This window comes from Elephantulus edwardii, unplaced genomic scaffold, assembly GCF_000299155.1.
Source record: "Elephantulus edwardii isolate Elephantulus edwardi_28Jun2011 unplaced genomic scaffold, EleEdw1.0 scaffold00061, whole genome shotgun sequence".
In the NCBI taxonomy this organism is placed as follows: Eukaryota; Metazoa; Chordata; class Mammalia; order Macroscelidea; family Macroscelididae; genus Elephantulus; species Elephantulus edwardii.
In genome coordinates, this window is record NW_006399811.1 from 1,904,098 (window position 1) to 1,923,343 (window position 19,246).

At 43.2% G+C, this 19,246-nt stretch overlaps 1 protein-coding gene across 1 annotated transcript in view; it reads right to left on the reverse strand.

Annotated features, from left to right (window-relative positions):
- Positions 1-19,246, reverse strand: part of TNR (tenascin R) — a 105,377-nt gene that overhangs the window by 7,164 nt on the left and 78,967 nt on the right. The window contains exons 17-19 of the mRNA XM_006887710.1: positions 3,975-4,126; positions 2,468-2,564; positions 657-818 (exon numbers count right to left, since the gene is read on the reverse strand). Of these exons, the coding sequence (XP_006887772.1) occupies positions 657-818; positions 2,468-2,564; positions 3,975-4,126 (411 nt within the window). The remainder of the gene's footprint in view (positions 1-656; positions 819-2,467; positions 2,565-3,974; positions 4,127-19,246) is intronic.

The following is a 19,246-nucleotide window of genomic DNA, read 5'->3' on the forward strand; positions in this document are numbered from 1 at the left end:
TAAGAAAAGAAAAACTTATAGCAGTGTTTATTGTACTTAGTTGAAGTCCCATGACATCTATCCAGAACACGTGGCATGTATGTGGTTCTCACAGAAAAAGGAAAAGCAGTGTGACCAATGAGAAGGGACTTTGAAGTGGACATACTTGCTCTGCGATTAGGAGGTGTCACTGTCAACAGGAGGGCATGTTAGTGAATGGAAGAATTTATCCTAACTTCCCATTAATACAAAAGTGGTTTCCTTAGATGTCATCACAGGAGAAATTTCTTCCCAGAGAAAAGATGATGATGCTCTTTCTGGATAAGAGCCAATATCGATTAATCTAGACAAGAAAACAATCTTTTGCTCTCATATTGTCCTTTTTTTTTTCCTTTAAAAGTGCTTTTACAGAATTTATTCTCCTTTCTCTGACAACTCTGTCAAGTAGGCAGGCATTACGACTATGACTTTCCAGATGAGGAAGCCCAAGTGCTGGGAGATGAATCTCAGGTGCCTTGAGTGGCGAGTGGCAGCCTGGACCACAGTCAGCAGCTCCCAGACCGCCCCCTCACTGGGTACGGGAGAATCCATGATCCATGTCCTTGTGAATGCTACCACCCCACTGTGCAGCTCGAACCCAGAATGTGGGGGTCTGTCTGCTCAGGGTCCTGAGGTACCTGCAGTGCCATTGTAGGCACCCAAGCGAAGTTTGTACAGACTCCTGCTGTCCTCCACCAAGAACTTGTTGTAAGAGGCGAAAGCAGCCTCCTGACCGTCCCTCATGTCCACACGAAGCTCGTAGCGACCCTGTGACGTGATCCTGTGGATGTTGTCCAGCCCTGAAGGGAAGAGCAGAGAACAGGCCCAAGAACTTAAGAGATGGAAATTAAAAATGCCACCGTGACTTTGACATAGATCCAGAAGGAGTATCCGGATTGCTTTTCCCACACGTCCTCTCAGTTATCAAACAAACTCTGCTTGACTCTGTAACCCTCCTGGTTCTGCTGATAACTGATGACTCTAAACCAGAGCAGAAGCTCCAGAAGTCAGGCTTAACCTGTTAACTGACCAGCCCTAAGCCTCAGGATTGCCTGCTTTGCCATCTACCACCTCTTACCCTAACCACGGAACTGGCCAAACCTTACAAGAGACTTTACACCGTTGGTAATCTGTTGGTGTGAGCTGTAAGGAACAAGAGATAGAAACTGTGTTCAGAGGAATTCAGAGCAGGCCCATCGGGTTTCCAACACTGTAGACCTTTACAGGAGGAGAACGAATGCCCATCTTTTTCCACAGAAGAGCTGGTGGAGTTGAACCACCAACTTTTTGGCTGGCAGTGCCACATGTAACACACTATGCCACCAGAGTCCCTTCTCAGTTATCCAGACCTTGGTCTAAATCAAGTTTTGCCAAGCGTCAACCCTGGCAGTTCCAGAGTTTAGACAGAAATAGAGGTGGTTCCATGTGCTCAGAGTTAGGTGTTGAGTGGGAGTGGGAAGAAGATAAGTAAAACCCCTTAGTGGTAGAGAGCAGGCTCTAAAGTAGACCAGAGAGGACCTTGTATCTAAACAAGATGGTTGGTCTTCATCTGGTGGTGATAAGATAACACTGAAGAGCTTTACAAATGTATGCATCATTTATTTACTGAGAGACTGGGTATGAGGGAGAACAATATAGTGGTCTTGTGGACATGTGTGTGTGTGTGTGTGTGTGTGTGTTGTCAAAGGAGTGGTCAAGATGCAGAGGCCAGTTAAAATATTGTTAAGAGCATCCCAGAGAAAGATGTTGAGGTTCTGACCAGATGGTGGCAGGGGAGACAGAGAGATGTCTGCAAATATGGAGCATGATTATATGCCTTCCCCTTTGACTCTTCTTCTAAGTTCTATCCAGAAGGAGACACAGGCAGTATGAAGCTTGCTGGAGGCACGTCTCCGGGCATCGGCCTGGGCTGGGCTCGCCCACCTCTTTGCTTCCATCGACACCTCCTGTCTGTGCCAGACTTTCAGGATATTGCTGGTCACCTCATACGCCGTTTTTAATTTTTTTTCTCCCTTCCAAGATCAAGTGATAACATTCCTCCAAGGAGGTGAGCCTCATGACCAGCCTCCTTTCCGGCCCCTTCAAGCTGGCGGGCTGGAGCTCCTTGGAGCTGGTCTGCCAGCCTGTTCCATCCCTGCCTCTCACTGTGCTACCCCCTCCACGTGCACTCACTCCCTTTGTAGTTGCTTCATGTCAAGACCCATCAGCATAAGAGACTATTAATGAGGATGGGAAGAGACAGAGCAAAGAGGAAAACACCACAATAAGATAAAAACAGATCAATAGTGGAGCCAAACAGAGAGAAAGGTACTGAAGGCAATTCACGAGCTGTCAGACTCTCCACTGACTCAGGCAGGCTTTCTGATAATCCCAGATGGATACGGAAAAGAGAGGGAAGGGCCCCAAAATCAGGGCAACACCTCAAGGGGAAACAAAAAAGAGGCACTACCCAGCCAGAATTCATCCTCCAGATTCCCGAAGCCGGCCCTGTAATCAGCCCATTTCCGGAAAAAATCTGTTTGGCCATTCTGCCGTCTCTGAAATACCTGTGGAAAGAGAACATTTTTTTTAAAATGTGTATTGAGAAAAGAAAAAAGATGGTGAAGAGGAAAGACTCTAATCAGGAAAATTGATATAAACTGAGTTTTCTATCTGCAGTGACAGAGATGCCCCAGTAAGAAACATTGCAGAACAGAACTGGGTATTGACACAGCAGCTGTCACAGGAGAAGCTCTGAGCCCTTCCCTTGAAGGGCAGAGCCTCCTGATGAATAGGCTGGGGTGCGATGTTGACACTAATTTGCACCCCTGCGATGTAGAAAGGATTCAAGATCCATATAAAACCCCCAGAACAGGCAGAGGGAACAGGCTTGGTTCTCAATTAATCTTTTGCACCACGGAGTGTGCTAGAAAGCATTTCTCACCAAGAGAATAGGACCACCTCTGAATCAGCTAGTAACTGTCATCGTCAAATTGCAGGCACAGCAACTGCATATCATTCCCTTTCCGAGCTGTTTAAGTGCTAATTCCATTTAACCTCCAATAAATCAGCCTCGGCTTCAATTTCCAATTATGCTTTAAGAACGAGGCACAAATATGTCAGAAACATAAAAGAAAATGTTTCCCAAGAGCTGCCGTTGTGAGCACTCTATTCAAAAACTACCCAGTTTGGCTTTGTGAAAAATCCAGAGTTGTGTGAGAGCGGCGCTGGAGGGAGAGTCTGCAGGTGGTAAAGGGGCTGGGGCTCCACTCACAAGGACTCTGTCAGTGCTGGACAGAGTTGGGACAGGCTCACTGCAGCCTGCAAGGACTGGTGGAGCCATTCCAGTTCTCTTCAAGTCTGCCCTGTTCTAGGCAGCACAGGAGGGGGATGATGAGAGAAAGCGATGATTCTCTTTTTCCTGCCTACTCACCAAAGGCTGTGACAGCTCTGAGGAAGAAGCAGGAGGCCAGGGGAAGGATGCGTGCAGGGCTGGCTTTTGTAACCAGTGGTGGCTTCCCATGTCTCGCTACTCATCTACTACTATATATGCAGTTCTCCAACAGAAACGTGTCCATCACCTCCTCACACAGAGGCTCACCTTCTCCTGCAGAGAAGCCTCTCACACCATTGCTTTATTTCATCAGCAGAGCTCAGGAGACATGACCACTGGCTTAGCAGAGCCATTCCTCCCAGCTTCCACCTCCATTAGCTCTCCTTGAAGAGGGAGCAGGAGGGGTGGCCAAGCCACTGCAGCCTTAGGATGCTTCCTCCTTCCATTGCCTGACTATGTCCTTGATTGGGTTGCTGAACAAAGGCCCCCAGAGCCATGAAGGGCTTGCAGATAGACATTTGGTCAGTGGTTGAGGACATGGCCAGAAAGGTGTTGAACTTTGGATTGGCAGGTGCTGAATGATATGGATTACAACCCCAGGGCACCGGCATGTAGGTTCTCACAAAGCAGTGCAAGTACTTACAATCCAGCCCCCGCCATCGGTGGTCATGTCGCAGTACACCTGCAGCTTCTGGCTGATTTCCCCATTGAGGAAGATGGTGTAAAGCCCACTCAAGGTATCTCCATTCATCAGGTGCTGGGCACAGTCCTGAGGATGAGGGAACACACGACCTCCTGCACAGAAAAAGACAATACCAGAAAGGATTTCCCCCCACCCCCTCCTATGAGAAGGAGTGCCTTGGTTCATAGACATTTCTAGAAGTTCTCATCAAAAACTTTAAAAATGCTCCATGGTTCTCGATGTGAGTATGGGAACCTCAAACTGTCCCACATTTTCCCGTTTCACTGATGCTGTATTAATCAAATACTATAGCAGGAGTGGCATCCACTTCCTAAACCACGTGCCTCTGAAAACTCTATAAACATAGAGAAAGGATGATGGTTATAGTATAGGGTTCAGGTCTTTTGTTCATAGGGTCACTATGAGTTGTGCTCAACTCAATGATATTTAGCAATAATAACATCATATTGCTTAAAAGGAGCTCTGGTGGCCTAGTGGTAAGAAGCTGTTCTGCAATCCCAAAGGCACGCAATTTGAATCCACTAGCTGCTCTGCTGGAGAAGAATGAGCAGTCTCCTTCCATGCAGTTTACTGTGTCTAAAAACCTGCTGGAGGGTCAGCTATGAGTGAGTTCTGACTTGACAGCAAACACAACAACATATAGTTGTGACAGTATCTCTGGTGGCTGTAGTGGTCAGGAATTGTGCAGCCAGCCCAAAGGCATGTGGTTTGAATCCACCATAAGAGAAAGATGGACAATCTCCTCCCATGTGATTTACTGACTCTGAAAACCCACTGGAGGGTCAGCTCTGAGTCAGTTCTGACGTGATGGTACACAACATCAATGACACATAGTTTTAAGGAAGCTCTGGAAGCAGGAGGAGATCCAAGATGGCGGCGGAGGCAGAGGCAGTGTGGTGAGCTGCGGGAGCAGTGAACCACTTAAAGCAGGGCCATTATGGCCTTCCACAGACTTCAGCTTATTAATAATTGAACACTTAAACAGTTGATGACTGGCCCTCAGTGAAGATCGAGGCTCAACAACAGGAATTCAAGGATTCCCAAGGAGAAATGGGTGAGTGTAGTGGCTCCCAACCACCCCTCCCCCCACAGAGCCTGCACCACGCTGCACAGCCGCTGCAGCTCCATGAGACTTCCACAGCCGGAACAAATGGATTCCCTCACCCAGGATGGATGCTGGGCACCGGCCCTCCTCAAGACTAGTACAGTGAAGCCACCACACTGCCGCAAGGTGGGCTTGTTCTGGGGAGAATTCTTGGAGCCAGGATGGTGGCTGTGGGGGAAGCGGGCACCCGCCGGCCACCCGCACAAGAGGGGCCACACATCTGCTGAGCGCCTGTGCAGTGGGGTGGGGGGGTACACCCCCAACGGCCACCTGCGCTGGGGGGGTCGTGCGCCCTGCTGGCCGCCTGCGTAGGAGGTGGGGGATGGGAAGTGTGCCCGTCATCTGCAGGTTTGGGTTTCCTTGGACAGGCAAAAAAAGAGGATTACTTATATAATGGATTGCTGAAAGTCACTGTGAGTCTGATGACCCTAACAGTGGCAGCATGCACAAGAGTACCGACATCCTAAATGCACCACATATTTTGTTCTGTTCACTGAGTTTTACTCCAGAATTGACTCTGAACCCAGTGCCAGTGACAAAAAGGAAATACAACTGACAGCTAAGGAAGCAAAGGAGGATGGAGCCTCTGGGTTCAACCAGCCATCCCCACTGGACCCACCTGGGAAAACACTTTGAAGTCCAGAGGGGAGCAAATGACAGGAAAATATCTTCTAACAGAGCAAGAAGGCAAGCAGCTTTAACCCAAGACCACCAGTAAGGTGATAAAGCATCCTCCCTTCCCCCCTTTACATCTATGCCCCTGTTCAGCATGAAGAAGCCAGAGAGTCGGCATCCAATTCCCAAATCAATAAGACAGTTGGTTTAATTACCATTGGAAAATGCTTGTCATTCCTCTGTAGCATCTGGTCCCCACTGGACCCTCATCATTTCCTTCACCTGCTTCCCCCACTGACCAAACTGTGCAGCTCTGCAACTGCATCCTAGCCCATCCTCACCCTTCTGCCCCCAACCCTCACCTCTTTGTATTGCCAATATGTTTTTTCCAATTAAAAAAAATAAAAACAATACTATCCATAAACATACCAGAAAAAAAGGAAGCTCTGGTGCCATAAGCCTTTATGAAAGCTCTGGTGGCACAGCCCATAAGGAGCTGTGCTGCTATCCCAAAGGGTATGCATCCCTGGCAGTTCAAATCCACTGGTGGCTCCGAGAGAGAAAAATAGGCAATCTTCCATGTGAAAACCCACTGGAGGATCAGTTATGAATCAGCAATGAACTTGTTTGTTTTAAAATACAGTTTTATGGGATCTGAGAACCAAAGAACTGGATTTGTAACCTTGCTCCTTTACTTACCTACTTGAGGCAAATGGCCTGACTTCTGCATGTCAGTTTTCTCAGTAGTAAAATGGGGATCATAAAAATCAGCACATCCCCTTGCAGTGTGAATGTATGTTAATGCAGCTAATTATTGGGTTTTTATGCAATGATTGCTGATGCAGGGACCACAATAAATAACCTTTCAAGAGGGTCAAAGGCAACTAAGCAAAGTCTTTTAAAGTCTTCACAGCAGCCATTAAGGAATGCCCAAACAAGCTCAGCATTAGCAAGAAGATGGATATCTGATCATCATGTAGAATAATCTCCTGATTGGGCTAAACAATCAAATGGCCATGTTTTACAGTTCAGTCTAAACTTAAGGAGAGGGCAAGGGAAGTAAATTGCTGCTCATCTTTCAAAGAGAACAGCCCAATTTGTAGAACAATATCCAATTAGCTGAAAGAGAAGCTTAAATCATGCGAAGAGCTTAGCTTCAGGGCAAATTTTAATGCTCAGCATGCAGGCTAAGAAGCAAACAGCCCACCGGAAGAGCATTTCTGGATGGCAGGAGCTGATCAAGCAAGTTAAAAAGCAAAGCTTTGCCATTTGGGGAAGAGTGGTTTTGGGGGCTCTGCAAATATAATGATCTTCTGGGTCAATGGAAGAGTCATTTTCGTGCAATCTGGAAATGTTACAGTTATTCCGGAGAATAACTGGATAAATGTTATAAATAAATGTTAAAATTATTCCAAAGAATAGGATGCTTACGTGCTAGTCACTACAGTGACCCCTAGTGGCAGAGCGAATACACCACAGTTGCTACCTAAGTTGCTCTTGGGGGCATGGCCCAGAGGGAGGTGTGGTGCTAACCCCTCCTGTGGTGCCTCTCTGTGGTTTGGAACCATCAGCCACGCCTGAGAAGATCGACAGTCTCCACCTGTGTGATTTACAGCCTCCAGAAAACCTCCTAGAGGGTTAGCTATGGGTTCTGATTCAATGGCATTGAGTTATTTTTTGGATCAGAGCAAGTGACAGTATAATGTTCTGCACCAAAGGTGACATGGTAACCTCACTGAAGGCCCTGGTCATCTAAGTCCCTGTCACGTATCTTGATGTAAAGCATTTTGAGTCAAGAAGTTGTTGGAGTTTGGTAGACCTCATGCAAGGTCCCTCTGGAGATGCGATGCTTTTTAACTCTTTCTAGGCACAGGATGGTATTTGAACTGACCGTCACCCTTAACCATGGGCTACAGAGAAGATTCCCAATCTTGGATTCATTTGCAAAATTAAAACTCCCTTACCAAATCATTACTAGCTGGCCTTTTTGGAGGCTGCACACGGTCGGGGAAGAAACTGCTCATCTTTCTCTTGGACAACAGCTGGTGAACTTGAACAGCTTGTCTTTGGACTGGCACTAAAATTTCTTCTTACCCAATTCAACTCATAGAGATGCTGTGAACAACAGATCTGAACTTAGTCCTGTCGGGCGTCCTCATGATTTCCATCACGCTCATGCCCACGGTTAAAGTCACTGTGCCAATCCATCTCCTTTAATATTTTTTTTCCCTTTATATTGGTTTGCTTACAAGTTTGTATACATTTTGTTTCACACTATTCTTCATTCCTATTGTGTTTCATACCATCATTCCCATTCATTATGTGTGCCAATCCATCTTGTTGAGAGTATTCCTCTTTGTCTGACTCTCCATCTTGCCCATCAGGCTGTCTTTTCTCAGAGACTGACCTCTCCTGACAACATCCTCAATGTAGGTGAAACAAAGTTTCACCATCCTTGCCTGGAAGGAGCACCTGGTTAAACATCTTCCAAGACAGACTGGTTTGTTCTTTTGGTCATCCATAGGTTACTCAATGCTCTTCTCCAGCACCACAATTCAAAGACATCAATTCTTCTTCTGTCATCCTTATCCTTTGTCCAACTTTCAGATGAATAGGAAATATTTGGAAATGCCAGAGTTGATATGAAATACACATCCAGAGGCAAAGACCTTGAGTGAGTGGAGACGTCAGGAATTAGTGGTGCTAGCTTGGAGAACAAGGTTCAGAATTGCTCTCTGGAACAATATTTATTATTCCATGTATTGAACTTCTGTTGGCACAAGTGCTAGCTTCCGATAATATTGATGGGGTGGTATTAATAAGTTCAGAATTATCTATATGTGTATCAGTTATAAAACTGTAGTTATATAGTTATAAAACTGACATCTGTTTTCTCCAGCCTTCAATGCTAGTTACTTGGCCTTAGGATGCTTAGTTTCCTTTCTTTAGTCATGTGGCCCTCGGGCCTGTCTGTCATTGCTTTTGTTCAGACATTCCGCTAGGTCATATAGCCCTGGTGTACAATTTGCTATACCTCGGTCACTTTTGGTTGCTGTGAGGCTGAACACTGTGACACTGATGTGTCAAATGCATTAATGGTTGGCTACCCAAGGTCTTTGGAGAGGGACATCATGCTGGGTAGAGTAGAGGGACAGCACAGGAGGGGAAGACCCCCTATGAGGTGAATTGATTCAGTGACTGGGGTAATTGGAATGGGTGTGTTAGAGGCAATGCGATTGGCACAGGATAGAGCAGGGTTTAGGGCTGTTGTACATAGGGTCGCTATGAGTCGCAAAGGACTTGATGGCACATAACAACAACAACAACAACCCAATGTGGACAGAGAGTGGGGTGGATTGCCCCGATTAAAACAAGCTTGGAAAGAGGAGTGGCATCCACTTCCATAATGGCTTGCCTCCAGAAACCCTAGGAACCTGGAGAGAGGAAGAGAGGCACCCAAATGTTGAGGACTCTCCTTCATAGGGTCGCTTTGAGTCACCTGCTACTAGATGGCACTTAACAACAACAACAACAGTCATGAAAAGTAGTTAAATCTGTCTGTTTACCAGGAGAGGAGATGAATCTCCTAGATTGGTGGTTACCTCTTTGAAGCTGTTTTTCCCAGTCATAAGTAAATTGTATCTTAATCTGCCTGTTTACCAGGAAAGGAAGTACTAAATTAACTCTTATCTTTCCAAAACCTGTTTTTCTCAGCTATATGTTAACTAGTCAATAGGTTGTCTGTTTACTGGTATCTGTGTGTGAATGGGTTTGGTGTGTTTTTGTGTTGGTTTTTTTTTTTTAAATGCAGAAATTCTTTGATTTTACTAACCAAAGTGCATTGTTAAGTGAGTCCCTGTCTCACTTTGGTATTAAAAGCCTAATGGCTCCCAGAAAGGGAGGCAGTCTTTGAGGTAGCTGTCCTCCCAGATCTGTAATAAAGTGTGTATGGATATTGAAATCCTTTTGTCTTATTGGCAATTGACTACAGAGAGAACCCCTTGTGCTCAGTAACAATGTAACTGAATTTGGGGGGGGTGTTTGTCTTAGCCCCTGTCCCTAGTTAGGCTCCTTTCATGAAAGGGGCTTCTCATTTAATTGGTTAATGAACTGCGACTCATCGGTGGGCAATGTTTCCTGACCTCAAAACCAAGCTCCCCTTTTTCTTTTCATTAAGGAAGGGTTCCCTAGGTGGTGCAAATAAATGGTTTGTACTCGACTAATAACAAATATATTGCTGGTTTGAATCCGTCCAGTGGTGCTATGGAAGAACATTTGGCAATTTTCCACAAATACATCAGCCAAGAAAATGAAGTATAGCAGTTTTCTCTGTAACACAAGGTATTGCATGCATCTGGATTGACTGAATGACAATGGGTTTTGGGTTTTTATCTGAGAGAGATGAAGAAGTGGAATGGAGTATCCCACAAGAATACAGGGGTTGGCTGTCTCTGTCTAGATCTGCAGGACTGGGTGAGTAGACTAAGCCTGAATCAATCTCTCTTAGTCTCTGCTTCTCTGTCTCACTTGCTTTCTCTTCCCCCCACTGCACCTCCCTCCAGTCTCCTCCCTCACTGGCTTCCTTGACTGGGCTGATCCCAAGATTTGAAGGAAAGGATGGAAGAAGAAGAGATTCTGCTTGGCCTGAGTTTAAGCCCTGTGTCCCAGTTTTGACCTTAAATTCTGCTTTGAAAGTTATTAGGCTCTGGTTTAGCAAATAATAAAGAATACTCAGCTTCCCCTTAGGCTGTGTGTCCTGTGGCACCAGACATACCATGATACAAGGCAGAGAAGATTGTCCCAGCATGCTATCACTGGTTGTTAATGTAATATGATTAGAAACTCACTTGTAATCTTAACACGTTGTTATTGATATCATGTGCTATTGAGTTGGAACCAACTCAGAGCAGACCTTCCACTTGGTTTGCAGAGGCTGTAAATCTCACGGGGAGAAAAGTCCCACTTTTCTTCCACACCCCAGCTGGTGGATTTGAACTGCCTGTCTTTGGGTTGACAGTGCATCTGCTGCCCCATTAGACCATCAGAGCTCTTGCAATCCTAACATATGGAGACATTTTAGGACTAAGGATGAAACTGAAAAGCTGAAAAGCTTTTCTTTCTTTTGAAGCTATAACTGCTGCCTGGTCTGGGGAAGAGGTTTTTATTTTCTTTCTCTCTTCTTTTTTTTTTTTTTAGCACAAGCTGTGCTGATTACCAAGTTAAGAGGACAGCAACACCAAGTGATCAGTACACTGAAATGCCTCATGGTTAAGTGTTTGTAGAGGTAATTGTGAGATCAACAGGACCAGGGCACTCACCGGAAGAATTGCTCAGAAATTGGTTTGTGTTGGGCATCCGGAGGCTGAATGCTGAGTGGAATCGAGGGAGCTACGTGATGCACAGCACAATCAGACGGCTCCCAGCTGACTGGGAATGAGGGAAGGGATTCTTTGCCCTGCTCCTTACTTGTTCTGTGCCCTTAGATGCTGTCTTTTAAAATGGTTGAGTTTAATGGCCCTGGGAAGGGTCTGCCCACTGCCCATAGCCATAGCCATGCTGTTAGTGTGTGTCTCTGAACAGCCTCAGCAGATTTCTCAGTAACTGCAGACTTGCACTGTGCTGCTCTGCAGAAGCACGGGTGACCGGCTCCGGGTGCCAGCACTTTTTTTACATTCTGGAAGTAGCCTCAGAGTTGGCTCTCCCCTCATTCCCTTTATTAGAATTAATGGCCCATTTATTTATTTATTTATTTATTTATTTATTTCCATTGTGGAGGGCTAGCCAATGAGGTACAGTCTGAGGCTGTGGACAAGGCAAGGATAACCAATGAGCCAACATGAGCTGTCAAACCTACCACCTTCACCTCCTTCAGAGCATCTTCCAGCCCGTTCACGTGTTTATTCTCTTATTTATTCATTCAACAGACAAATAAGGAGTACCTGCTGGGTTCTAAGCACCAGGCTAGGTGAGGAAATGAGAAGAGGAAAAAGACACAGCCCCACTCTTCAGGTTATTTGCACTTTGATGGGAGAAGCAGGAACATAGAACCCTGAATTCTAAGAGCTATGGGAAAGAGGTAAACATAAAGGGGACCATTAGAACGCGGGAGAAATTGGGAGTGAGGCCACAATCAATGCAGACTGGGACTGGCAATGTTGGGGAGACAGGAGGGGGTTTGAGTGAGGTCACAATGGCAAATGCCAGTCAGAAAGGTGTTTAACTTTAGGATTTAACATAGACTATAGCCCCACATTAGTAGAAGTGTGTTACAGGCCAGTGCACAAACCTGGTACTTTTAGGAAACAGAAGATTTATCTGGGAGACAGAGCTAATACAGAACTGGAGGTGGACCCTGCCCTACAGGTACGGTGTGGACTGTGCAATGAACGGAGTTCGACTTTTTCCTGAAAGCAATAGGATGAGTATGCCAGTGATAACCTTTTCATTCTCCTTTAAGTGTGGAGTTTGGATTAGATGGGAGTAGGATCCCACTCAGGAGTTAATGGTATGGCGGCAGGAGGAGGAGTGACAGTAGCCCTTAAGGCAGTAAGGGGAGAGGAGAATCAGTTGAGAAGCAGGTAGCATTGATGCCTCCATCCCAAGCAGAGATGCTAAGGGAGATCCCTGAGCTAAGCAGACCCTACATTTTACTCATTAAGGACCAGTTCCATTGGCTCTGTGAGAAATTTTTCTTATAAAGATCAACTAAAGATATTCACATGCTGCTGTTGTTAAGAGAGACTGTTGGGATGACTCATCGTGATACTGTATACAACAGAACAAAACTCCCTGCCCAATCCTGCACCATCCTCTTAATATTTGTTGTGCTTAAAGTCTGTTGTTCAAATCACTGTGTCAAACCATCTTCTCTCACCGACTCTCTGCTTTTCCACGGACAATGAGTAAAGAAGATTGAAGAAGAATTGACATCTTTGAATTATGTTGTGGGGAAGATTATTGATATACCACGGACTGTGAAAAGGACAAACATTCTGTTTTAGAAGAAGAGCAATCAGAGTGCTCCTTAGAGGCAAAGATAGGGAGATTTTGTTTGACATGCTTCAGGCGTGTTATCAGAAGATGTAGGGCTGAGGGGAAGTAAGTGATCAACAAAAGAGAGGGAGACCTTCAGTGAGGTAGATCGACAGTGACTGCAACAACATACTTGAATAAGGCAGATACTGTGAGGGCAGAGCACGACAGAGCGAGATTTTACTATGTTTGCAGTCAAAGGATGACGAATATCTCCAGGGGGTTGGTCCTCCTGCTAACATGTCCAATGCATTCTTATACAATTTAGTTTTGTTGTTCCTTGAACTTCCATAGCAGGCTACTTTAATTCCTACCTCTAGCTCTTGATTTAGCAAGAAGAGGATTGGGCAATGAAGGGCTTCTCCCCTGGTCTCGCTGCTGATACTTTGACCTCACTTTCCATTCTTTAATCAGAGAAATGTTTTTATAATTTTAAGTGTGAGTCTATCTCACATTCACGCTCATTTACACCTGCCACCAAAAGTTTCTCTTTTACTGTGAAAATGGAATGATAAATCTTTGTCTTGGCCTCCCAGCATGCTCTGGCTCTGCATCGCACTCACCCTGCTCACACTCCACTCCAGCTGCTCTGGCTTCCTTTTAACCTGGAGGACATGCCAAACGCATCTCTCCCTTTGGTATAAAATAATTACTTTTGCTTAGACCTGGCATGCTCTCCTGGCTTAGTCTCATTCAAACTTCATCTCAAACATTTCAGCTTAAAGAGAGATTTTTTTTTATATATATAATCTTGGTTAAGATCAGAATCTAGGATGGGGAAAAGTGCCAAGTGCCAATAAGAAAATATTTTCTATCAAAGAATTGTTCTAGAAGTTAACTCTTCCCATTGCCTTTAAGCCATTATATGTTGTTGTTAAGTGCTGTCAAGTCGTAGGCGACTCATAGCGACACTATGAAGAAAAGTCCTCAACACTTGTGTGTCCCTGATCCTCTCTCCAGGTTCATAGGGTTTCCAGAGGCAAGCTATTATGGAAGTGGATGCCACTCCTGCTTCCAGGCTTGTTTTAATGGAGAAGCTCCACCCCACACTGTCTGCATTGGTTAACCAACCATTAATGCATCTGACACATCAGAGTCACAGTGTTAAGCTTCACAGCAACCACAAGTGACCACTATATGGCAAGTGGACATACCAGAGTTATACGGCTTAGAAGAATGTTTGAACAAAAACAATGAAAGATAGGACCGACGGCCGTGGATCAAAAGTCACCCACCCTTAAGCCATTATATATATGTAAAAAATATTATTATTATTAAAAATAGCATTATACTATGGAGCTCTGACAGCCTAGTGGTAAGGAGCTGCACTACCTAGTGGTAATGGATTTGAACTGCAACCCAAAGGTACACAGTTCAAATCCACCAGCTATTCCATGGGGAAAAGATGGGCGATCTCCTCCTGTGAATTACTGCCTCTGAAAAAAAGCTTCCGGTTACTGATTCAGCAGTAACAACAACAATGACAACAACAGGGAGTCCTGTTGGCCTAGTGGTAAGGAGCTGCACTGCTAACCCAAAGGCAGAAGGTTTGAAACCACCAGCTGCTTCACATGGGAGAAAGATGAGCAATCTTCTCCTGTGGGGTTTACTGCTCTGAAAGCCTTCTGACTGGGAAATACTGAAAATTAACTTAAAACTATTTCATTTCCTTCCTTTTATCTATTCACCACTGTCTTGTCCCATTGGAAGCACATTCCATGAAGGCAGATATTTGGCTTATTTGGTTCATCACTTTATCTACAGCACGTGGAACAGTGCCTCACTTACTTAGGTTCTGACAATCAATATTTGTTGAATGGATTATATTGTTTTTTCCATATTATTATGACAAGATAAATGTAGATCAGGTTTCTGGAAAACTTTTGGTACAATGAAATGAAAATGCAGCCAGAGAAAACCCTGGATAATATTATCTACAATGTAGATCTTGCTGTAACATTTACCATGTAATCTTTTAGTCCATGGTAAATTACATTATCACTTGACAAAATGTACTGCCCTCTCTATTATGGTATCAAATATTCCTTTGCTGTTGATGTCTATAGCATAAGCAACTCTGCGTACATATATTCAACAACTTGGATGAATGAATTTCATCTGACAATGAAAGGATGGGGGAAAAAATCCAATAAATCTCCATCAAGATTAAATAATTAATTTAAATAATATCGAGACAAAAGAAATTGTATTTTATTTACAGTTAAAAACTAATCTTCAGGCTCAGGAGGCTTCACTGAATTCTAACAAACATTTAAAGAAAAATAACATACATTTTAAAATAATATCTTTCAGTAAATGAAGCATTTTCAATATATTCACTGAGGTCAGCAGTAATCTGATAGTAAAACCATAAACACAGTACAGAAAAAGAGAGAGTGTAGGTAGGAAGAAAGTTTTGGTATTCATCTTTGCTTCCACTCCACATTGCCATGTTGTTGTTAGGTGCCATCAAGTTGAGTACGACTCCTAGAGACCCTGTGAACAAAGATCTGAACCCTGGTCTATCCTGGGCCATCCTTACACTTCCTGACACACAAGAGCCTATTGTGGCCGTTACCACACCAATCCACCTGGTTGAGGATCTTTCTCTTCTACATCGACCCTCCACCCTTCCCAACATCATGTCCTTCTCCAAGGAATAGCCCCTCCTGACAACATGCTCAAAATATGTGAAGCAAAGCCTTGTCATTCTTGCCTCCAAAGAACACTCTGGCTGCACCCTCTCCAAGACATAAGTGTTTATTCTCTTGTCCATCCATGGGATGTTCAATGTTCTTCTCCAACACTACAGTTCTAAGGTGTCAATTTTTTTTCCGTCAACCTTATTCATGGTCCAGGTCTCAGAGATGCATAGCAAGTGATTACAAAGACTATGGCCTGAATCAGATGTACCTTAGCCTTCCAGCAGACATCATTGCTCCTAAATAATTTGGGGTTCTCATTATTTACTCCTTCATATTTTATCCTCTCTGATACATGTATTAACAGGCAGAGGACCCAGAAATCCCAAAGGAAAATGAGCTCCCGTCACTGAGGACCCACCAAGACCGCAAGCAAGATGACATTCATCTTCTGAATAGACACACTAAGGTTAAATTAATCATGGTAACTTCTAGGAAAACAAACAGATTTCATCTAGAAAGGGTTAAACCAGGCTTCTCCTTGGAGGCAAGGATTCTGAGGCTCTGTCTTACATACTTTGGACATGTTGTAAGGAGGGACAGGTCCTTAGAGAGGGACATCATGCTGGGGAGGGTGGAGGGACAGCGCAGGAGGGGAAGACCCTCTATGAGGTGGATTGATTCAGTGACTGGGGTAATCGGGATGGGTGTCAGAGGCAATGCGATTGGCACAGGACAGAGCAGAGTTTACGCTGTTGTACATAGGGTCACTATGAGTCGCAAGCGACTCGACGGTACATAACAACAACAACAACAACAACAACAACAACTTCATTTAAGGAGCTAAGGAAATATATTAACCATGTGAAAGAAGAGTAAGTAATAAAAAATGAAGTAGAAATGTTAGGTATGAATATTATAGCAGCTGGAAAACAGAATACAAAGTTGTTGTTATTTGATGCCAGCTCGTAGCTCCCAACTCATAGCAGCTCTCCATACAGCACAGTGAAACGTTGCTTGATCTAGATATGGCTGAAGAACACATGAATGAGCTTGAGGATCAGATTGAGGAACTCTCTGAGAAGGTAAGAGGAGCTTATGGAATGGAGGAAAAACATAAATAAAAAGCTAAGCGATATGGAGGATAGACCATAAAGTCTAACATCCAACTAATAGCAATCTTAGAAAGGGGAAAAATATTAACAGAAAATGTCTAAAGGAATAATCAAGACACATTTCCCAGAAGTAAAGAGAAAATGCCTCAACTTTAAAAGGCTCACACAGTGTCAAATGGGGATAAAAAGATAAAGAACCTACAAGACAACCCCAAAGGCATGCAGTTTGAACCCACCAGTGGCTCTGAGGGAGAAGGTTGGGCAATCTCCTCCTGTGTGTTTTGCTGTCTCTGAAAACCTATTGGAGTGTTAGCTATGGGTCAATTTCAACTCAATAGCACACAACAACAAGAAGACTGCCAAAAAGAAAGAGAAATACTTAAAACGCTCCCAGAAGGAAAGCCAACAAAAGTCCATACTGCCAGATTTCTCATGAGTGACACTGCATATAGGAAGACAATGGAAGGATATTTTTAAAATATGAAGGAAACAAATATTTGAGCTCAGCATTTTATATCTCACCAAACTGCAATTCAAGTGTGAGGTGTTTTTCAAATTTTACGAATTTAATGAAACATAGGTTTCAAAACGTATTTGAATTACAATTGACATCAGATGTTATTTTCTCCCCCTCAGGAATTGTGAGGTTAACCAAAATATCAGTGGGTTAAACCAAGCAGCTACTCCCCCAGTGAAAAATGTGGTGATCCATTGCCATAAAGATTTACAAACTGTAGAATTCAAAGGGGAAAGTTCTGCTACATGGTCACTGTGAGTTGGAATAGATCCAATGGATATGGGGACAAATGAGGAAAGCAAGAACCTTGGAGATATGAAAAGTAAGGGTGATCAAATACATAGGTAAAATGTCTTATTATTGCATTAAGATGTTAATCAGAGAAGGGAAAACATAGCTGTGATAACCTAAAACTAAAAATCTAGAAAGCATTATTTATAGGTAGGTCTAGCCTTAGGTATAATGTTAGGTTTAGGTGAGTATAGAAGAATAAGAAGTATCCCTTCTTATCCTTATCCAGGCCAAGGAAGGATTTGAAAGCATGTACAAGTACTTGGATTGTTAGAGAAATGATACTATATTGATATATTTAAGAATCAGCAGGGATAAAGAAATGTAAACATAGATCTTAAATCCAAAACCTAGGTTTTTGAAAGATTAATTATCAACAGCAATATAGAAACATGCATATAGATCTTAAGTCCAAAATCTGGTTCTTTGAAAATATGAGGAAGAGAAATATAATCCTAGTAAGATTAAGGAACCAAGAGAGAAGATGAAAATAAGTAAAATATGAATGAAACAAAAATGGAAAAGAGCTACAGTTGCAGTAGAAATGAAACATAATAAAAGGCTTTATGAAGAATTTTATGTGAAGTTTTAAAACCCAGATGAAATGAAAAAATTTCTAGAAAAGAAATAACCAAGAACATAAAAGAGTACTACAGAGAAAAATCTCAAGCCCTATTAAAGAACATCAGTATAATCTGAATGAATGAAGATACATTATATACTTTTGGAAGGAATGCATTAATACTCTAAAGATGCCAATTCTCACCAAATTCATTTATTAAATTAATTGCAGGAACACTTATCCTATCAGATATTAGGATATACTCAGAGGTCATAAATACATTTTATTGGCGAATGTTGTTATATGACACTGAGTTGGAACCAACTCGTAGCTGGACCTCCAGTGGATTCTCAGAGGCTGTAAAGTGCATGGGAGGAGATTGTCCATCTTTCTCCTGTGGAGCAGCTGGTGAACTCAACCCATGTGCTTTTGGGTTGATACCACTTGCAGATAAACAGACTTAGGGATAGTGGGGAGTGCAGAGTTCAAAGACAGATTCAAGGATATAAAGGAATTTCGTATACAAACCAATGAACAGATAAGTTATTTAGTAAATGGTGCTCTGTAAACTGGCTCATTGTAGAAAGAAAAGAAAACTGTATCCCTAGCAAATTCCATATACAAAATAGAATATACCTGAAAAAGAAATTTTGAGAGTTAGTAGAAGAATATATGGAGAACGTCTTTGTGGCCTAGAGGCAGAGAAAGACATAAGACAACTTCTAAACCTCAATAATAGCTACAACATCGACATCCACCATACTTTTACATAAGCAACATGTAACTTCAATGTTAGTTTGCTAACTCTTCTTTTCTCCCAACAAGTATTTTCATAAACATGTTATGCAGGTGTTTTGTTTTTTTTTTTAAATAGCAACATGCCTTATGGAACTATGTCATGGAGAGGGAGGTAATGGTTGATAAATAAATGTAGAAGTTGTGTGTAATTTAAAGAAAAAAACAAAACCAACAAACCCAATATGTAAATCAGAGACCCTAGTAGGAAAAATAAGGGAGCTCTGTGACCTAGTGGTAAGAATCTCTGCCGCAATCCTGAAGGCTCTCGGTTTGAATCCACCAGCTGCTCTATGGGACAAAGAAGGGCAATCTCCTCTCGTGTGATTTACTGCCTCTAAAAACCTGTTGGGGGTCAGCGAAGGATCAGTTTCAATTTGATGGTACACAACAACAGTAGAAAAATAAGCAAACAATATGAACAGATAAATTGCAGAAAATGAAGCTAAAAATGAAAAAATATGAAGAGATGTTAAAATTCAATAATTTGAAGAAATTCAGCTAGAACAATGAGAAGTTGATTGTATCCAACATATTG